This window comes from Vulpes lagopus, chromosome 1 (assembly GCF_018345385.1).
Source record: "Vulpes lagopus strain Blue_001 chromosome 1, ASM1834538v1, whole genome shotgun sequence".
Lineage (NCBI taxonomy): Eukaryota > Metazoa > Chordata > Mammalia > Carnivora > Canidae > Vulpes > Vulpes lagopus.
In genome coordinates this window covers 144,472,098-144,490,146 of record NC_054824.1, presented here as the reverse complement: position 1 = coordinate 144,490,146, position 18,049 = coordinate 144,472,098, and the positions used below count along the sequence as shown (strand labels likewise).

At 58.2% G+C, this 18,049-nt stretch overlaps 1 protein-coding gene across 9 annotated transcripts in view; it reads left to right on the top strand.

Moving 5' to 3' along the window:
- ARHGEF2 (Rho/Rac guanine nucleotide exchange factor 2) overlaps positions 1 to 18,049 on the top strand; it is a 45,176-nt gene that overhangs the window by 14,831 nt on the left and 12,296 nt on the right. For 4 of the 9 annotated variants that reach the window (XM_041745602.1, XM_041745587.1, XM_041745611.1 and 1 more), the window contains 9 exons: positions 1,047 to 1,164; positions 1,387 to 1,426; positions 2,775 to 2,868; positions 14,001 to 14,145; positions 16,188 to 16,255; positions 16,552 to 16,615; positions 17,191 to 17,320; positions 17,549 to 17,658; positions 17,764 to 17,910. In XM_041745602.1, the coding sequence (XP_041601536.1) occupies positions 1,047 to 1,164; positions 1,387 to 1,426; positions 2,775 to 2,868; positions 14,001 to 14,145; positions 16,188 to 16,255; positions 16,552 to 16,615; positions 17,191 to 17,320; positions 17,549 to 17,658; positions 17,764 to 17,910 (916 nt within the window). Of the gene's footprint in view, positions 1 to 1,046; positions 1,165 to 1,386; positions 1,427 to 2,774; positions 2,869 to 6,967; positions 7,167 to 7,191; positions 8,731 to 14,000; positions 14,146 to 16,187; positions 16,256 to 16,551; positions 16,616 to 17,190; positions 17,321 to 17,548; positions 17,659 to 17,763; positions 17,911 to 18,049 lie in introns of those variants that run through there. The other 5 variants (XM_041745595.1, XM_041745656.1, XM_041745649.1 and 2 more) reach the window with 5 other exon arrangements.

Genomic DNA, 18,049 nt, shown 5'->3' with positions numbered 1-18,049 from the left:
TCTTGACTTTTTTTTTTAAGATTTTATTTTTAAGTAATCTGTACACCCAACATGGGGCTCAAACTCACAATCCCAAGATCAAGAATCACATGCTCCCCTGACTGAGCCAACTAGGCACCCCTAGTTTTGCGTATTTAAACTTTACATGAGGGATCCCTGGGTGGCGCAGCGGTTTGGCGCCTGCCTTTGGCCCAGGGCGCGATCCTGGAGACCCGGGATCGAATCCCACGTCGGGCTCCCGGTGCGTGGAGCCTGCTTCTCCCTCTGCCTGTGTCTCTGCCTCTCTCTCTCTCTCTGTATGACTATCATAAGTAAATAATAATAATAAAATATATTTAAAAAAAAATAAAATAAACTTTACATGAATGTAACCATAGAGGACATATATTTTTTATTTTTTGTGTCTTGATTCTTCCCCTCACTATTATGTTTGTGAGATTCATCCATATTGTCAGGTGAGCTGTGGTGTGTTCATTTTCATTGCTGATTAGTATTTTGGTGTATAAATATATCACAAGTTCGTTATCCAGTCCATTAGGAAGGGATTTCTGGCTTGTTTCCTGTGATCTCTCTGGTATGGATGATTTGAAATGTGTTAAAATATGCCTTATGGCCTGATATGTGACCAGTTTTTGTAACTCTTCATGTAGGCTTGAGAAAAATCTTTCTTTCCTAATGGTTGGTTGTGTGGCTCATGAATATTCCTGCTCCCTTTTGTCTTAAACCCAGACTGTCCAGTCTATCATATCCTTTCTATTACCTGACTGGCTTCCATAGTTTGAGTTTGTCACGCCTGGAAACTCTTCACGGTTACATTTTTTCTAAGATATTTTCTGCATTGGGCTTGGACTGCAGCAGAGTGCTGAGAGCTGGCAGAAATGACTTGCCAGTGATTCAGGTGGAATGTTAAGGATGTGGGTAGTGCAGAGGGCTGGAGACCTGAGGACTTGAAGACAGACCTCCTGCGGAAAAGTGGGAGCATGGAGAGTGGGAGCAGGAGAGGGATGAGGCCTGACTTTGTGTGAGGATTCTTGACATGATTCTAGGGTCGGAGTTGCTGTCATCCATCTGCTGACCCTTTGGACCACTCGGCCACTGGCATGCTTTCCAAGTCTGTATCCATGAGTGGCATCAATTGCCTCTTGGGCAGCTCTGATCCAGCTGGTGAGTAGGGGTGGGGGAGAGGCATCCCATTTGTCTCACCATTACCCCTCAGAGCCAGCTGCCTCCATGCCCCCACCCCCACCCCACCCAGCGCCAGCCCTCTGAGGCAGCACGGCCCCTGCAGCTTGGGACCCTGATCCAGGTGGAGGGGGGGGGGAGGCAAGCCTGGATCACTTCGTCCAGCTGAAGCTGGACACCTCTTGTCTCCTTTTGTGTTGGCAGGGAATTTATACCAGTCCTCTGCCACTGACCTTAGCCAAAGGTGAGTTCGAGACCCAGAGCCCTTCAAAGGCCTAGCCAGAAGAGGGGCAATGGGACTGGACCACAGATGTCGTGATTCCCGGGGTCTCTGCTTTCTGAAATCTTGTTCCACTTAATGTTTTCCTTAGGTATTTATGTTGGTATGTATGTATTTAGAGCAGGTGTGCAAGCTGGTGGAGGGAGAGAGGGAGAGAAAATCTCAAACAGACTCCTTGCTGAGTGTGGAGTGCTCAATCTTGCAACCCCGAGATCATGAGCTGAGCCAAAATCAAGAGTGGGACTCACCACTGAGCCACCCAGGTGCCCCTCCCCTTAGCACTTCTGATCAAAGCCTCCAGATATCTTTCTCCCTGAGCAGCACAAGAATTCACCGCCTTCTCCCTCATTGGCCAGGGAAGGTTTAAAAGGTTCCCAGTAGCCCCAAAGGAAAAGTAGCATCCAGACCCCAGGTGGTCAGATGAGTAAGACAGTGGGAGTTGCTTGTTATTGTCAGTGCCAGAAAGGTGAGTGGGCAGATTGGCTGTTGGACGGTCTTACGGAGAGACAGGGACCAAGGACCCCATGGATCTGCTTCGGAGGTTCAGATAATTGACCAATGAGGAGTGGCCCTAAGGAAAGCTCCGGTGGCCGGGGTTTGTGTGGGGGGCAGGGGCTGTGGGCCTAGCTCAGGAATCATGGAGGAGTCTGGGAGATTTCTGTAGCCAGGAAAATAAGCATACAAAATCAGCACCTGTTTGTTTGGCTCCTGGCGCTGAAGCCTGGTGAGAGCGGCTGGGCCCCCGGACAGTGTGGCTGGATGCGCTTGCCGTGGCCCTTTAAGATGCCAAGCTCTGATTTGTGGTCCTGAAAATCTCTAGCTGACACATCCTGCTGGCTCTGCGTTTGGGATTAGCTCATGGGATGGGGCTGATGAAATCCCAGGAAATCCACTCCTCATTGGCTTCAGGCCCAGAGGCCCTTTCCAAACAGCACAGAGGGTCGTACACAGGGCTCTTGTGTTTTGAGGGGAACATGCCCTCCCCCGGAGAGCCCTTACCCCATATCTTTCACGGGAGAGCAGTGCAAGAAGAGATTGGGCCTGAGTTAGGTAGGAAGAGGGTGGTCTGTCTTTATCTGGGAGGAGCCTGGAGTTTCCCTCCCAGGTGAAGGGCCTGGACAACAGTGTCCTGTCCACATCTGTCCTGTCTGGGAGGTGAGGGTGGGCTGAGGGGTCTCTCTCCAGGCCGTCCTTGGACCTCCTTTCTCCCCTCCTGGGCCCGGCACCTTCACCAGCCATGGCTATGGGAGCATCATTTTTCTCTTCCCCGTCTCCGTCTCCACCTCTTCACCTCTTCTTTTTCTCTCTGCAGCTGTGGCCAATTGGAAGGAGGCTTGGGTACCTGGGTAGGCTCCCCACTGCAGCGTACCTTCAGCTTCTTCCTGAGCATGACCGGAAAGGCTAAGGTAGGAGTCAGTGGGGAAGTAGGAGGCCTGGCCCCCCTCCCCTCCCTGCTTCCCTTCTTCCTCACCCCACCGTCTGCTCCCCTCCCCAGCTTCCTGGGGAGACAGACACTCAAGGCAGTGGTTCAGTTTGAGGAGCCACCTGCCAGTTCTCCCAGTCTCTGTCCCACATCCCCGGAGTCACATTTCCTCAGCTCTCCCCATGCAGACGGCTGGAAGGAGGGGGTAGGGAAGGAGCCTCAGAAGCTAAGCTGTGGCCCAGCCCTCCCTCCCTCAAGGCCTCCAGTAGCTACAGAGGTGGGCAGCAGAGATCTTAAGCATTGGATAAAATCATGATAATAATTATAGCAATACCTTTTACTTCGCAGAGTATTAGGGTTTGCAAGGTGCTTTTACACTTCTAATTGTATGGGTGGATGTGGCAGCTGACGGAGTGAAATTAAACCACAGGCAGAATGGAAGGCCTGGAAAGTATGTGGTTATGGAAACACATGTACACCCTGTGTGTGGGGCCATGACCAGTTCGGACCCCAGGAAGGTGCAGGTATTCTGCTCTCTCCTCTATTACCAACCCCAGCTCCGTGAAACCAGGCGCTCTGCCTGCTGCTTGAATGCATTTCCACTTTCTTCATTTACTGGCAGAATGAGCCATCCCTTTTTCTTCTCACAGCCTCCCCAGGTATACAAGTACTTTCCAGCCTGGGGTGGCTTCTGAGCCCTGGGAGGAGTGCCAGAGAAAACATCCTCCTGTTCACCTTGGGGAGCATGGGATTCTCACCCAGAAAAGTTGTTGGGCTCCTCCTGCCCCCCCCCCCCCCCCCGTGCCAGGACTTGCTCCTCTGCCAGCCTCATAGCCAGGGCTCCTCTTTCTCTGGGTGCACCGAGAAGGCAGAGATGACACCCGCTTGCTAGCAGCTTCTCACCACGTGCTGCAGTGGGGAGCTTGAGGCATGGGACCAGGTGGTCTGAGAAGCAGAGGAACAACCAGAGAATCTTCAAGTTTGGGGTGGGTGAGGGCAGTGGGGCAGGGAGGCTTCTTCTCTCCCATGGTGGGGGCCAGGCTCTTTGGGAACAAGGCAAATGGGGAGACCTGGGGCCTAGGGCCAACCTGCCAGCTCAGCTCAGGGTAGGAGAGTGTGCTGGTGGAACCACCTCTCTTCCTGTGGTCAGGATGGGCAGGGGGAGTCGGTACTGCCCTGGGCCCTCAGGATCCTGCATCTGCCCAGGCTTGGCCCAAGTTTGGTGTGGGTTAAATAACTAGGTGGAGGGGAATGTGGGCTGTATGGAGCCCAGACAGGTGGCAGGAAAGAGCCAGAGCAGTCAAGACCTGGCCTACTGGCCCTTACTCACCAGGGTTTCTGGTCCAGTCCTCTTTCACCCTCCTGAATGTGTGTGGCTGCCTCTCTAATCCTCCTCTGCCCCTCCTCCCAGCCTAGGATAGCTCCTGAGCAGGTAAACATGGGGGTGGGGCTGGAGAGAAGTCCAGCAATGAGAGAGGAAGTGGCTCATTCCTTCCTATTTGACCAGAGTCATCATGGTGAACAAAACACTTCTCCAGAGGTCATCTCATTTCATTCTTATAACACCCCGGCAAAGATAAATACTTTATTTATTTATTTATTTATTTATTTATTTATTTATTTATTTATTTTTAAAGAGAAATATTTTAATCTCCATTTTGCAGACAAGATAACTTAGAGGTCCCACAGTTATTATGAGGCAGAGCTGTATTGCAGAGCCAGAGCGTTGACTCCATGCTTCTGCCTCTGTCTGGAAACTTCCCTAACCTGCTTTTCCCCCCTCTTCCCTGTTTCCACCATCTCCAGCTGGATGGCCACTGGAGTCAGCTATGCCTCAGTCAGCCTGTCCTGGAATATACAGGGTCCGGGCACACACACTCGTGGGCTCTGTAGCACTTGGGCCCAGGGAATCCCTCTGACTCTGATGGTCCATCTGGTGGCCTAGACTCTGACATGAAGCTCCTGCCTGGGACAGCCTCCCACCCATGAAGTGTGGGGAACACATTTGTCAAGTTAAATGAGCTATTTTATTGTATTCATTTTAAAGATTTTATTTATTTTTGAGATTTTTATTTACTTATTTTAGAGGGAGAGAGAGAAAGCGCCCACTGGAGGAGGGACAAGGGGTGGGGAGAGAAGGAGGGGAAGAAAGAATCTTGAGCAAACTCTGCCTTGAGCATGGAGCCCAATGCAAGACTCCAGGCAGGGCTTGATCCCACCACTCCGAGATCATGACCCCAGGTGAAACCAGGAGTTGGATGCTCCACGGACTAAGCCATGCAGGTGCCCCTTAGGATTTTATTTGTTAAGTATCTCTACACCCAGTGGGTCTTGAACTCACAGATCCTGAGATCAAGAGTCACATGCTCTGGTGGTGGCTACTTTCAGATTCTGGCAGAAATTAGAGTTGCCTTTCGTTTTGGGCCATCTAAAAATATAGTTTCTGAAAATCTGGGAGTATCACTGGATAGAAGTGGGATGGGGTTGGGGGGATTAGGATGCAAGTGGTTTGGTTTTGGAAGTGTTCCCGGGGATACAGAAGATGACTACTAAGTCAGGCAGCAGGCCTAGCTCAGTAAAAGCCCAGGTGTTTCCCAGGACAGACAGGTTTTCTACACTCATGCCTAAGCCCCTTCTTGGCCACTCATCTCCCAAGGGGAAGATGTGGGTGTAGGGTCAGGGGCCAGCTGGGATGCAAAGCCCCCTGGAGATGGGGGCAGAGGCAGAAAAAGGCTGGAATTTAGATCTGCTTCTTTCAGAGACCTTCTGAGTCTGGGGCCTGAAAGCCCTGCCAAACTGTGAGATCCTGGTCCTGGCCACATGGCTGTGCCCCCGGGTGCCCAGACTGCAATATGTCCTTTTAAGATTCTACCCTTAGCCTGTGGCACTCTTCCACCACAGGCCTGGGAGAAAAGCTGAGATCCCAGCCACCCCTGGCCTATGGGTCCCCAGTGGGCGGAGCAGTGAGGCCAGGATTGTAGTTTCTGGTTGTCTGTTTTTAAATTTAGTACATTCTTCAGCCCTGCCTGCCCACTGGGGGAGATTAAGTCTGGGGTTCTGGGGAGCTCCTAGGGCTTTCCTGTAAGGTCGCCCCTGCAGGTAGGAGCCTGCAGGAACCAGCCTCCCTCCTGGCCCGTGGAAAGTCCTTTTTGCTATCTAGTTTCCATCCAGCCTAGAATGGGTCCGTCCCCTTTCCTTTTTTCTGGTCTTTGCTATAAGCGGATCCTAAACAGTGGAAGCAGTGAAGAAGGTGATAAAGGAGTTGTGAGGCAGGAGGGAGACTGGAGCAGTGTGGGGGTGGTGCTGGGGGGTGAGGAGCCTAACCAGCTCAGCCAGTGGTGAGGCACTGAACCCAAAATAGTGGCTGAGGCTAAAATTGGCACCTACAAGAGTGCTGAGTTGGGCTGGGAACCTGCTGCCTGGCGCTGCTGCTGGGTTGTACCTCCTCTCCCTCCTTCAGGCAGGACCCTGCGAACATAGGATGCTCTGTTCCAAGGCTCTCCAGAGAAATGGACAGCCTGAGAGGCAGAAATGAACTGCAATTTGGATGGTTATGGGCAGGGAGGGGGGGGGTCCAGCATCAGGAAACTCAACACAGGTGGAGGTTGGCTCAGGCTGCGGCAAAAGGTCCTGAAAGAATGCCCCACTCCACCCTGCCTGTTGCAGGGAGACTGGCCAGACCCCAACTGCTACCCCGCCTGAGCGGCAACGTTGGAGAGCGGGGTTAGACACAAGGAAGGACTTCCCCGGCCTCCCAGCCTCCGGAGGAGGGGGCGGGGCCGGGGCCGGGCCGGGGCGGGGCGGGGCGGGGGGCTGGCGGGAGAGCTCTCGGGCGAGCACCCTCGCCTCCACGCCCGGTAGAGACCAGCCTTTTGCTTCTCCTGGCTCTCCCCGCCCCCCCGCCCAGCCCCCAGCGGCGAGCGGGGCCTGGCGGCGCAGGCGGCGCAGGCGGCGCAGGCGGCGGGGCTCCCTGCAGAGCGCGCGGGGCGGGGGCCGCGGGGCTCCCGAGCCGAGGTCGGCGGGGCGCGGGCGGGGCGCGGGCCGGGCGCGGGCGGGGCGCGCAGGACCGGCGGGCGGCGGCGGCGGCGGCGGCGGGGCGAGCGCCCCCCCCCCCGCGCCCCGGCCCGCGGGCAGGCTCACGTTTGAGGAACTGCGCGGGGCGCGCGCGCGAGCCGCCTTCCTGTCCCGGGACCGCCCGCCGCCGCCGCCGCCCCGACCATGTCTCGGATTGAGTCGCTCACGCGCGCGCGGACCGAGCGGAGCCGGGAGCTGGCGAGCAAGGTGGGCTCCGGCCGGCGGGGCGGGGAGGGGTGGGAGTGGGGGTGCGGGGGGAGCGCCGGGGCGGGGGAGCGCCGGGGCGGGGGAGCGCCGGGGCCCGGGGCGGGGGGGCGCGCCGATCACGCCGCCTTGCCCCCCCGGCCCGGCCGCCCCGGAAGAAAGTTGCTCCGGGCAGGGGCCGGGCGGGCGGAGGGAGGTGCGCGTGTCCGGGGGTCACCCCTCGGCCCCGCGCCCCGCGGTCGCCGGCGTGGTCGGCCCCCTTTGTCCCCGCCATCCGGCGCAGGGCCCGGCAGGGCCGGGTTCCCGGTTCCCCCCCCCGCCCCCCCTCCGAGACAAAAGTCAGCCCCTCCTCCCCCCGGAGATGGACTTTCCAGCTGTGATTCACTTCTCCCCTCGGGTGGGCGGGTGGCTGGGGTCGGGGCGGCTGAGGGACCGCGCACTTCCTCTTCGAGACTTCACCCGCGGGCGCTGGGAGCAGAGGTCTTTGTGTAGTCGGGACCCTTCCCTCCGCCCTTAGGGGCCCTGAGCACACCTGTTTCTGGGACTCGGGGTCTAGGTCCCCGTGACTGTCTGGCCCCCAGGCTTCCAAGAGCCCCTTGCTCTCCTGGCGTGAAACTCTTTGGCTGACCCCCGCAGCAGGCATTGTGCCCCCTTCCCTCCTCCTCCTTTTCCTCCTCCTCTCCTCTGCTCTATCTCTTCATCCTGGGACCCATTCACCTACCATTTCCAGAGTCTGGGGTATAATTACCTTTGGCCCTTACTCCATCCCAAGTATCCTTTATCCCTGTCTTTGTACCCAGGCCCTCTCTCAAAGGCCATGACCTCTGCACACCCCAGGCCCCAGGAAATGAGGTGTAGGTGAACAAGTTAGAGCTGGGAGCGTTGGTACCTGCCCCAGGGCACCTCCCAGCTGCCCTGGACACACACCCTGTACCCATTTTCAGGAGGGCCAGGACCCCACCAATGTCTGGTTTAATCTCTGGCTTCCCTCTGACTCTGGTGCCCTGCCCGGAGTCCCAGCCTGTGCTCATCACCGCCACCGTTACACTGGGCAGGAGGGCAGTAACCTTTGGGAGCCCTGGAAGATGGTGGAAAGCCCTCCCCATACCTCCTACCTCCTAGCCTGGCTACCTGTCTTGAGGCTAAGTTGGGAGAGATTCCATCCTGGAACTTTTCCTTCAGGGGCAGGGGTGAGAGCCTGCAACAGGAACGCAACTGGGGATTTGAGTGGGGCCTGAGACAGGAAGTGTGCTGGAACAGGAGGGGTAGCAGCTGGGCTCCTCTCAACCCTGCCTGGGCCAGGCCCCAGCCCTGAAAGTCTGTTTATTTTTCAACCGTTTGAGCTGAGACCCTGGAGTAGAGCCAGGGGGGGCGGAGAGGTTTTTAAAATCCACGGAAATTTGGTTCCACCCTGAAAAGGAAAGCCAGGAGGGAGCCGTGGGGGGCAGACCTGGAGATGGCTGGAGAGAGGGCCTCTGGAAGGGTGGATACTGGGTCCTTTTTCACTGGGAGAAGCCCGGAGGGGTGTGTGTGCAGATACCTGGGTCCTCAGGCCTTGGTCTTTTTGGTATGAGGTGACCGGAACTCCGGCAGCTTGGCTCTTTCTGTCCTGGGGCCGGCCTTGGTTTGGGGAATGGGGGGCTGGGGGTTGAGTGGGTGGATCTGAGGGCAAAGCGGCTGCTGGAGGAGGGTGGTTGACGGTTTGGGTTGGTCGGAAGGGGAGGGCCGCCTCCGGAAAGCTGTGGTTACAGAAGGGGGGAGTTGGTGCTTGGCCAACAAACCCTGGATCCCCTCTCCCCCCTCCCCCAGCACACCAGCTGTCTCCTTTCTTTTTATACTGTGGTGGGAAGTAGAGGGGGCCCTGTTGGAAATGAGATTATTTGAGGAAGATGGTCTCCCCTGCTACCTATTCGGAAGGATGGGTCAGACCAAGCAAGCCCTGAGCCCACACCCCTGCCCTGTTCCTTGTCTGACACCCATGAGCCTCCCTAGAGAAGGAGAAATTTCGGGGGAGCATGCCCCTTCTCCCAGTCCTCCCCAGGGCTGTGTGGCCCCCTCCCCAAGCCTCTGGTCTTGTCTTCTCTTTCTCTCCACTGCTCATCCTCTCTGCTCTGCTTCCCACCTTCCCAGACCCAAACCCCACAGGCCTCTTTCCCTCTGGCTCCCTGTTCTCCCCCTCCTCCCCTAAATCCTAACCTTTACAAATCTCTCAGAACAAAGGGTCCTTTCCTGTCTAGGAGTGAGCAGGGGCCTCCAGGAAGGCTCTGGAGGCTGGGGTCCCCTTGGAGTCTGCAGGACCCCAGCATTGGAGTATGTGGGGCAGGTGGAGTGGGAGAGAGGGAGAGGCGATTTCTTTGTTCTGAGTAAGGAGAGGTGGCTGGCTTTGTGTGCAGGATGGACTGGGAGCGGAGGGGTGGGTGAGCAGGGAGGGGCTGGCAGGGTTGGCAGTTTTACAAGGAAGTTTTGCAGGAATTGGGGGTCCCTAGGAGGGACCCTAGGAGGTTGAGGCTTTTAGGGGTACAGAAAGAGATTCTGGGGGTCATGAAGGTTTGAGACCGAGCTGGCAGGAGGGGGTCAAGTCACCAGTGCTGTAGAAGGCTGTTTTTGTCTGGGGAAAGGCCGACTGAGTTCAGTGAAGGATTGAGAGAGAGGGGCCTGGGCTTGGTCCTAGCTTCCCTGGAACTGGCCTTGGATCCAGCAGGGGACAGATCTGAGTGTGTGACTCCCGTTGTGTACATGTGACCCGTGTGCTGGGTATGTGTGTCCCACTGTCCCACGTGCTCCGGGTTACTGTTTTGAGTGGTGGTCACCAGATTAGGGGGCTCGTGCTTTCTGGAACTAGTTCCATTTTTAGCTTCCGCCTCTGGTGTGAGGGCCCTGAGTGAGCAGATTGGTCAGGATTCCTGGAGCTGGGGAGAGAAATGGCCAAGAGGAGCTGGCTGGACCCTTCTGGATTTGTTTGTGTCTCCTGAGGGGGGGGGGTGCTGGCAGCAGCTGCCCCCTCCCAAGACCGCCGGCCTGCCCTGTGCCAGGAGGGCAGGGAGTCCTGGCACAGCTATTGTTCCCCTGCACAAATGCCCGTCTGTTTTGCCTCACTCCCCTCCCTCTGCTGTCTCTCTCCTGACCTGACAGGTGTGGCCGGGCAGGGGGCAGGCCAGGGTCCAGGATGCCTGCATCTCAGGGTCCCCGGCCTGATTTTATTCCCTGTGGCCCTCAACGCGCCTCTTCCTTGCCAGCGTGTCCACCCCCATTGTCCAGTGCTCATCCTCATTCATCAAGTGAACATTTATTAAGTGCCTTTGTGTGTGCCGTGATGGCTTTTTGTGTTATGTTTCTGGCTTTGGTACTAGTGTTTCTGTTTGGCTACCTTCTCCTCTGCCTGCTCCCTTCATCTAGTCCCTGGAAGCTGAGGGAGCGGAGCCTGGCGGAGGCCATCCCGAGCCCTCATCTCAGTCCTGTGACCAGGGACCCACTGTTTCCTCAGTTCCCAGCCCAAAGCTCATCCCCCTGACTCAGTGCACTTCACAGCCTATGCCTGCTGAGCCGCAGGTGACTTGACTCCCAGTGGAACCCCCGGGGCCCTGTGCTCACCAAACAGAGGCCTCACCATCTTGGGAAGGGGCCGCTGCCAGTCGCAGCTGGAGCAGAGGGGATTCTGAACACCCTGTGACCCCCCCGGAAGTCTGAGTATGGACCTACCCGGTGGAGGGGCAGGCGCAGCTGAGCGCTTGGGCCTTGCTGGGAGAGGCGCTGCCCTCCTGGGTGGGTGCTGCCGTCTCCTGCTACCTGTCGGGAGCCCAGGGAGTTGAGCTATGGGATCGCCTCCCTCACCTATGTCACCGTGGGAGGCAAAGTGCCGAGACGAGATGGGGGAAGACGGCCTCTGCCCTGGAGCTTTAGAGAGGCCAGCTGCAGTGCCCCTGACCTTGACCAATCTGAAATTTCTTTCCTCAAAGTGACCAAGAAATAGAAAGTCAATGGAGGAAAGGCTGGGCCTGGCCCTTTCTGGCCTCCGGAGGAAACCCTGCAGGGTCTAAGTTCAAAGGAAGCAGAGGAGGAATGGGATGGAGAGATGGAGGACTTGGACCAAGCAGGGCGAGGGTGCTGCCGGGACCTGTGTGTCTATGTCCATGTATCCGTGTCTGTCATCCCTCTGCCCACTCGGCTCCCATCCTAAGGAGCGCAACGCCACCTACCTGCCTGTACGTAGGCCACTGAGCCAGGTGCCTTTGTGCGCCTTTCCTCACGCAGCCAGAGAGGCTTCCCTGAGGCTGTGTGAGCAGAAGTGACTGGACGCTGGCTGGTGGAGGGCCGGCCCTGGCAGGAAGGGCTTCTGAGTGTAGGGGGTAGCCAGCATGGATGGATATAGTGGCCTGTGTCTCTGCATGGTACTTGGGGCATGGAGGTGAAGGGCTGTCCTGCTGGTAGGCAGGTCAATGGGAGACCAGTGTGACCATCTTAAGGATACCTGGGGGAAGTAGGACAGAACCGAGCAAAGCCCAGTCCCCGCATCTTGGAGCAGCCCCTGCCCCACCCCCAGTGACCAGGCTGCATCCTTCCATCCTCCTGGCCGAGCCCTGGGGCGGGCACACACTGCGCCCGGGACAATAGCACTAGGCAGTGCCAGGGCCGTTGCTGCTGGGCAGGGCCTGAGGTGGGATGTGCTGCTGTGGCTGCTGCCCGCTGCTGGCTCACCTCCAGACGGGGTCCCTCAGAGAGAGGGTGAGTGAAGGGAGCAGAGGAAGCCAGCCTGGAGCACTGGGGTCATCCGTGGGGCACTGGTGCCAGGGAGGGAAGGGCCTGAGACACTGTGCTCTGGCTGCCCAGTCCCCTCACTCCTCCCACCTCTTTCCCAGGTGAGTCTCCAGGAAGGCAGAGGGCAGAGGGACTAGGAGGATCCCTCCCTCCTCAGGCATTCATCCTGATCCGACATGGTCTTTTTCATGTGATTTTTCTGTTTGCTGGCTCACTGCTTTCAATTCAAGCGTAGTGAGTACTCAAACTTATTTGTGTCCCAGAGGAGGCCAGGAGTACAGGAGAGGAGGGAGGGTGTATGGCATGAGGAGAGACCTTGGGACTTGGTCTTTGAGGCCTTTCCTCATTCAGGGGAGGATTTGATCTTCTAAAGAGCTGTGATTTGGAGCAAGACAGATGGAATTTAGAGCAGAGGGAGAATTTTCTAGTGGTCTTATAGGTAGGTACCAGAGCAGAACGGAGACCAGAATACTGGAGGCTCAGGTTGGAAGGCTAGGCTTCCCTAACAAGGCCTGGGGTATGGGGGCAGGAGGGGGGAAGATCAGGAGGGAGAAGCCAAGGGCAGTGGGGAAGCCGTGGGGTGGGGGTGGCGGGGAGACCTGGAAATAGGAAGAGGAGGAGACGGGAGAAGTAGGGGAGGTGGGGAAGGACCCGAAGAGCTCCAGGCTCTGCACACAAAGCTGGTGCTTCTGCAGGGAGCCAGGGGACAGAGGACCCTGGCCTGGAGGCCTCAGGGTACCATGGCCCAGCGCCCTCTGGCCCCCACACTGTTGACTCAGCTCCTGCACACTTCCTTTTTCTGCCCCAGCAGAGCGCCTGCCCAGCACCAGCCCAGTGTGGTTCCCCTCAGCCTCTCAGCTGCTGGTGTGTGGGAGCCAAGTCAGGCTCAGGCCAAGGGCTGTCCCCTGGCTCTCCATTCTGTGTCTCAGGGCCCCAGCCAGTCAGTGTCCCCCACCTTGGGCACCTGCCCTTGGCCTCAGCAGTGTGGAATTTGCTCTCTTCCTGAGGAGCTCAGAAGTCGAGGAGAGGGGAGTGGTTTCGCCAGCCCTGTCCTGTTTGCCACCCTCTCAGAGGGATATTGGGGGTCTGAGGTGACCACCTAGGAAGGTCCTGCAATAGGAGGGAAGGAAAGCATCGCACACCTTCTCAGGCTCTTGGGGAAGCTCAGGGATTTGAGGGCCAGAGAGTACTGGGAGAATGTGGCTTTACCTGCAGTGACTGGTGCAGCAGGGATGAGAGCCACCAGCCTTTGAGGTTCTGGGGACCATATGCTGTGCCCCATCTTGCTAGAGCCCAGAGAATGGCGTTGCAGCCAGAGGATGGAGGGTAGATGCCAGAAAGGACTCAAGATGGGAGATGGGGGAGCAGGGAGAGTGGGGGGAGCAAGAGCTCTCCCAGGTTTCAGAGGGGAGCATAAGGAATAAAAGTCAGACTTCCTGCCGGAAGCAAGGAGACTGCTGAGTTTCCTTCCTCAAAGAGGCCAAAGCCAGGCTCCAGCCTCTCACAGAGGCCCTGGCTTTTGGGATCTGACCTCTGGGTTGGGGGTGGCGACGGAGGCATTCTGGCCTCCAGCCAATCTACTAAGGGCCCTCCTGCCCCCCACCATGACGGCGGAGCCTGGGCTCCAATGCTGGTTGTCATGGTTATAAGAGCAGCTAACTCCCATAGATTTGAAAGCGCTGGTGAGCTGGCACCCTCTGCTTCGCCTGCTCTCCCCTCCTCTCTGCGCATCTTCCCCCAGCTCAGAGGAGAGCGTACAGCAGCCCGGGGGCGAGCAGAGCAGGGCTGGGAAGTGCAGGGAGGACGCGAGGGCCAGAGCCGGGGAGATGAGTGGCCATAGGAGGCAGCCTAGCCGCAGGGGTCAGGTAGGTGAGGGCCAGCCAGGCCCTTGGGGCTGGCCCTGGGCACCCTTGGACAGCTGCCTGTGACACCCTGCAGCAGGCCCTTCTCTGGGAAGTGCTGTCCTTACGGCAACCCCAGTCAGGCATCGCTACCTGGCCTCTGCCCTCCACCTGTCTCTGGGGCACCGCTGGGCACCTGTCATCTTGAGCCTCACTTCTTGTTTCTCACCCCTTCTTTTAGAATCGGGAAAAGGAGAAGATGAAGGAAGCCAAGGACGCCCGCTACACCAACGGGCACCTCTTCACCACCATCTCCGTCTCGGGCATGACCATGTGCTATGCCTGTAACAAGAGCATCACAGCCAAGGAAGCCCTCATCTGCCCAAGTAAGTTGTTGGGATCCTGACTGTCATTCTGACTTGGTGCCCACTGACCCTAACCTTGCCATCTGTCCTTTCTGCCCTGGATTCCCTGGGCCATTCTCTTGGAGCCCTGGTAGGGCCAGATGCTTGATCCCTTGTGCCTCTTGCCTCCGAGGGGTGGGGGGTGGGGGTGGGTTGGACTGAGGCTCAAGCTGGGCTCTCTGGGAGCCAGGGGGGAGGTGCTGGGGTGGCTCCCCTTGCAGCTGTCGTCCACTGGGTGTCCCCTGGCTTACTGAGCAGCTGCTGAGGGTTCCGGGAACTGCTTAAAGAAGGATCAGGAATGTCCTGGGGAGGAAGGGATGTCAAGCCAGCCTTGCACCTGCTTCTGCCTGTCTTCCTGGGCAGAACTGGACGGTCAGGATTTCAGGGACCCCTTGCCCCTCCCTTTCTATCAACTGTGGGGGAGCCTGAAATATCTTAGTTTCTGCAGTTTGAAGTAGAGGACGGGATGAGGACCATCTGTCTCAAATTTCTGGTGTGACCAACAGACAGGAAGAAAGAGGGAAAATACCAGGAATGTGTTCTGTTGGGGGAGAGGGGTCAGAGCTCCCGACTTCAGCACATCCGTATTTAGGAAGTCAGAACGGGGCATTCTTCCCTGGGATGCCCACGTGCCGGTGCAGAAGGCCCCTGCGGCTCCAGGTTGTAGCCGAGCTGCCTCTGGCCCTGCTGCTGATGGTAGGACCAGGGCCCTAGCCTCTCATTCCCTATGGAAAAACCAGCAAGGTCTTCCTACTTCCTCACTAGCCACATTAGACTGGGGAAATGAGGAGGGAAGCCTGGTCTAGATCCCTCCAGACCTGACAGAGTTCCCTATCGGGAAGCTTGTTGCCAGGGGAACCAGGGAGGCAGGCAGCAAGCGCTATTTTGAGAGCAGGTGGAAAGCGGAGGTTTGATCCAGAGACACTGGGTGCCGGGGGTAGAAGAAGGGAGCTCTAGGGGAGTGGGGGAGCCCCAGCCCCCTCCGGTCCTCCCTTCCACCCCACCCTGCTCGCCTTGTATTTGTGGAAGTGAGCCTGATGCTGGGTATTGTCTGAAAAAGGTGGCAGAGTTTCCTGTGTTGTTGGACGTGGCGGAGGAAGCAGGAGAGGGCAGAGGGCTGAGGCATGTTGGGGACAGAGACAGCCAGTGGTCCTGCTGCCAAGGCCTGACCGCTCCTCTCTTCCCTCGTCCCCCTGTGGCAGGGTGGGTGATGGGGCAGGAGCCAGTGGAGTGTGGGGAACTGCAGGCTTGCCCCAGGTGGGGAACGGGCCCCGGGCCTGGAAGGGGAAGATAGGAGTCAGAGGGGAGCAGTGGGGAAGGCTGGTGAGCATTGGAGACAGATGGGGCAGGGCCTGTCCCTGCTCCAGCAGTGGGTCCACCAGTCTTTGAATGCTTAGGCCTGGCCACAGTTCGTGGGTGCGTGTGTGGTGCACAGCAGGAGTGTGGCCTCTGGGTCCAGGCATACCTGGGTTTCAAGCCCAGCTGTGCTGCCGGCTGCCTGGCCTCTGGCAGGTGATTTGACCTCTTGGGGTGGTGGGCTCTTCATCTGCAAAATGAGGAGAATTGAATCTGCTCCAAAGGGTCGTTGGGATCAAGTAACTGTGGAGCACATGCTATGTGCTCCGGGGATGTTAACCGCCCCCTGCCCCTGGCCCCCATCCCAGCTGCTCTATGCCACCTCCTGTCCCGTGGGCGTCCTCTTCCATCTGTCACTCTCAGCCACCCCTGTGCTCCTTGAGCTCATCTCTGGCAGCCAGCAATTCCTTTGGCCCACCCCTCAGGTCACCTCTGAGTCAGCATTGCTTCCTTGTGGTCGCCACCTCTATCCCCTCACCTGATTTCCTGCTGGAAGGAAGGGGACAGAGGTGGCGAGGGGAGGGATGGGTCTGGTCATGGCTATGAGGTCTGGGAAGAGGTGCCTCAGCGGCTGCGTGGCCAGGGGGAGACGGGTGCCTGCTTGTGGGTGTGTGTCCCCTCCTGTACCACCCGGCCCCCCCTTCACCCTCTCTACCCCACCCTCCCAGCCTGCAATGTGACTATCCACAACCGCTGTAAAGACACGCTCGCCAACTGTACCAAGGTCAAGCAGAAGGTGAGATGGCAGGGCGGGCAGTGGGCTGGGGAGAGGGTAGTGAGTGTGCCCTTCCCATTCACTCCTCACTCTGTGTTCCTCACTGTGGGGCAGCCCACACCCTGCACCCCAGGCCCCATGCGGCCAGCCCGCTGCTCTGGACACCTGCCCCCTAGCGTGGGGCTCAGCCACCCTCATGCCCGTGACCGCTGTGCTGGCTTCCTCCCGAGGGGCTAGCTGCCCAGCTCCTGCCCAAGCCTGTGGAGGCAACCCCTGGTGACAGCTGTCCTTGGTGTCTCTCTTGCTCTGTCTCACAGCAACAGAAGGCTGCTCTGCTGAAGAACAGCACTGCTTTGCAGTCTGTTTCCCTTCGCAGTAAGAGTGAGTAGTGGGGGCACGCAGAAGACCCCGTGCAGGATCCCCCCTCTCCCCGGGACCCTCAATGGGACCCCAGGCCCCTCAGCCTGTGGGCTCTCCTGCCCCTTGAGGTTCATTTCCTGCATGGTGCTTTCCCCACCCCCCATTGGAAGTGGATGGTGAGCCATAAGAGGTGTCCAGGCTCCTGGTCTTAGGGGCAGGACAGAAATCTAACGGGGGTGAGGCTTGGCTGGTGGTTTGAGCATTTCCACTGCACTTGGAAGCATTGTAGGCAGCTGTCAAGTGCCATTCAGACAGCTTTGGTGTCACAGTAAGAGCGGAGTCTGAGTCCCTGGACCAGTCTCTTAACCTTCCTGAGCCTTGGTTTGCTCACAGGCTTGTTTCGGGGAAGAGAGGAGATAAGACAAACGTTAGAAGTAGTGCCCAAGGGAGGAGGCACTGCCGTGACCTTTCCTTGACCCTTGGCTGGGTGGAGGATGGGGTGGGAGAGGAGGCCACATTCCTAGTCTGGAGCCTGGGAGGCCTGGAGTCTGGGAAGCAGCAACTTTGACGCTTGCCTGCTGGCTACCCCCCTGCAGCCACCCCCCGGGAGCGGCCAAGCTCTGCCATCTACCCCTCTGACAGCTTCCGGCAGTCCCTGCTTGGCTCCCGCCGTGGCCGCTCCTCCTTGTCATTAGCCAAGAGTGTCTCCACCACCAACATTGCCGGGTGAGCCTCTGCTTGGGGAAGGGAACAGCAGGTGGGTGAGAGCGGCAGTGGGGACCAGGAGGCCTGAGGGCTTCTTCCCAACCCTGAACTCAGAACCAGAGACAGGGAGGGAGGACTCGGGCTGCGCGCCCCTCAGACCCCAGCCCTGGTTCCCCGTCTGGCAGAGCGGGGGTGGGGTGGGGGGGGTCTCTCGCCTGAGTCAGGGTGACGCAGGCCCTCTTCCCTCAGCCACTTCAGTGACGAGTCACCCCTGGGGCTGCGCCGAATCCTGTCCCAGTCCACAGATTCCCTCAACATGCGGAACCGAGCCCTATCCGTGGAGTCCCTCATTGACGAAGGTTACTGCCGGCCTGGGGGCAGGTGGGGGCAGTGTGGGAGGGGCCCGAGGGGCCAGGAACCCCATGGGGAGAGTTGAGCTCAGTGTCTGGCCCACTGGCGTCCAGGTGCAGAAGTGATCTACAGTGAGCTCATGAGTGACTTTGAGACAGATGAGAGGGACTTTGCAGCCGACTCATGGAGCTTGGCAGTAGACAGCAGCTTCCTGCAGCAGCAGAAGAAAGAGGTGATGAAGCAGCAGGATGTCATCTACGGTGAGCCAAGAAGACCGCCCAGGCCTGTTGTCTGTAGCCTTTCTTCTGCCAGCCCGCACCCCCCAGACCATTAACCCATGGGCCCTGTTAGTCTGTGGGCCCCCCTGACCATCTTAGCCCAAAGGCCCCCTGACCCCAT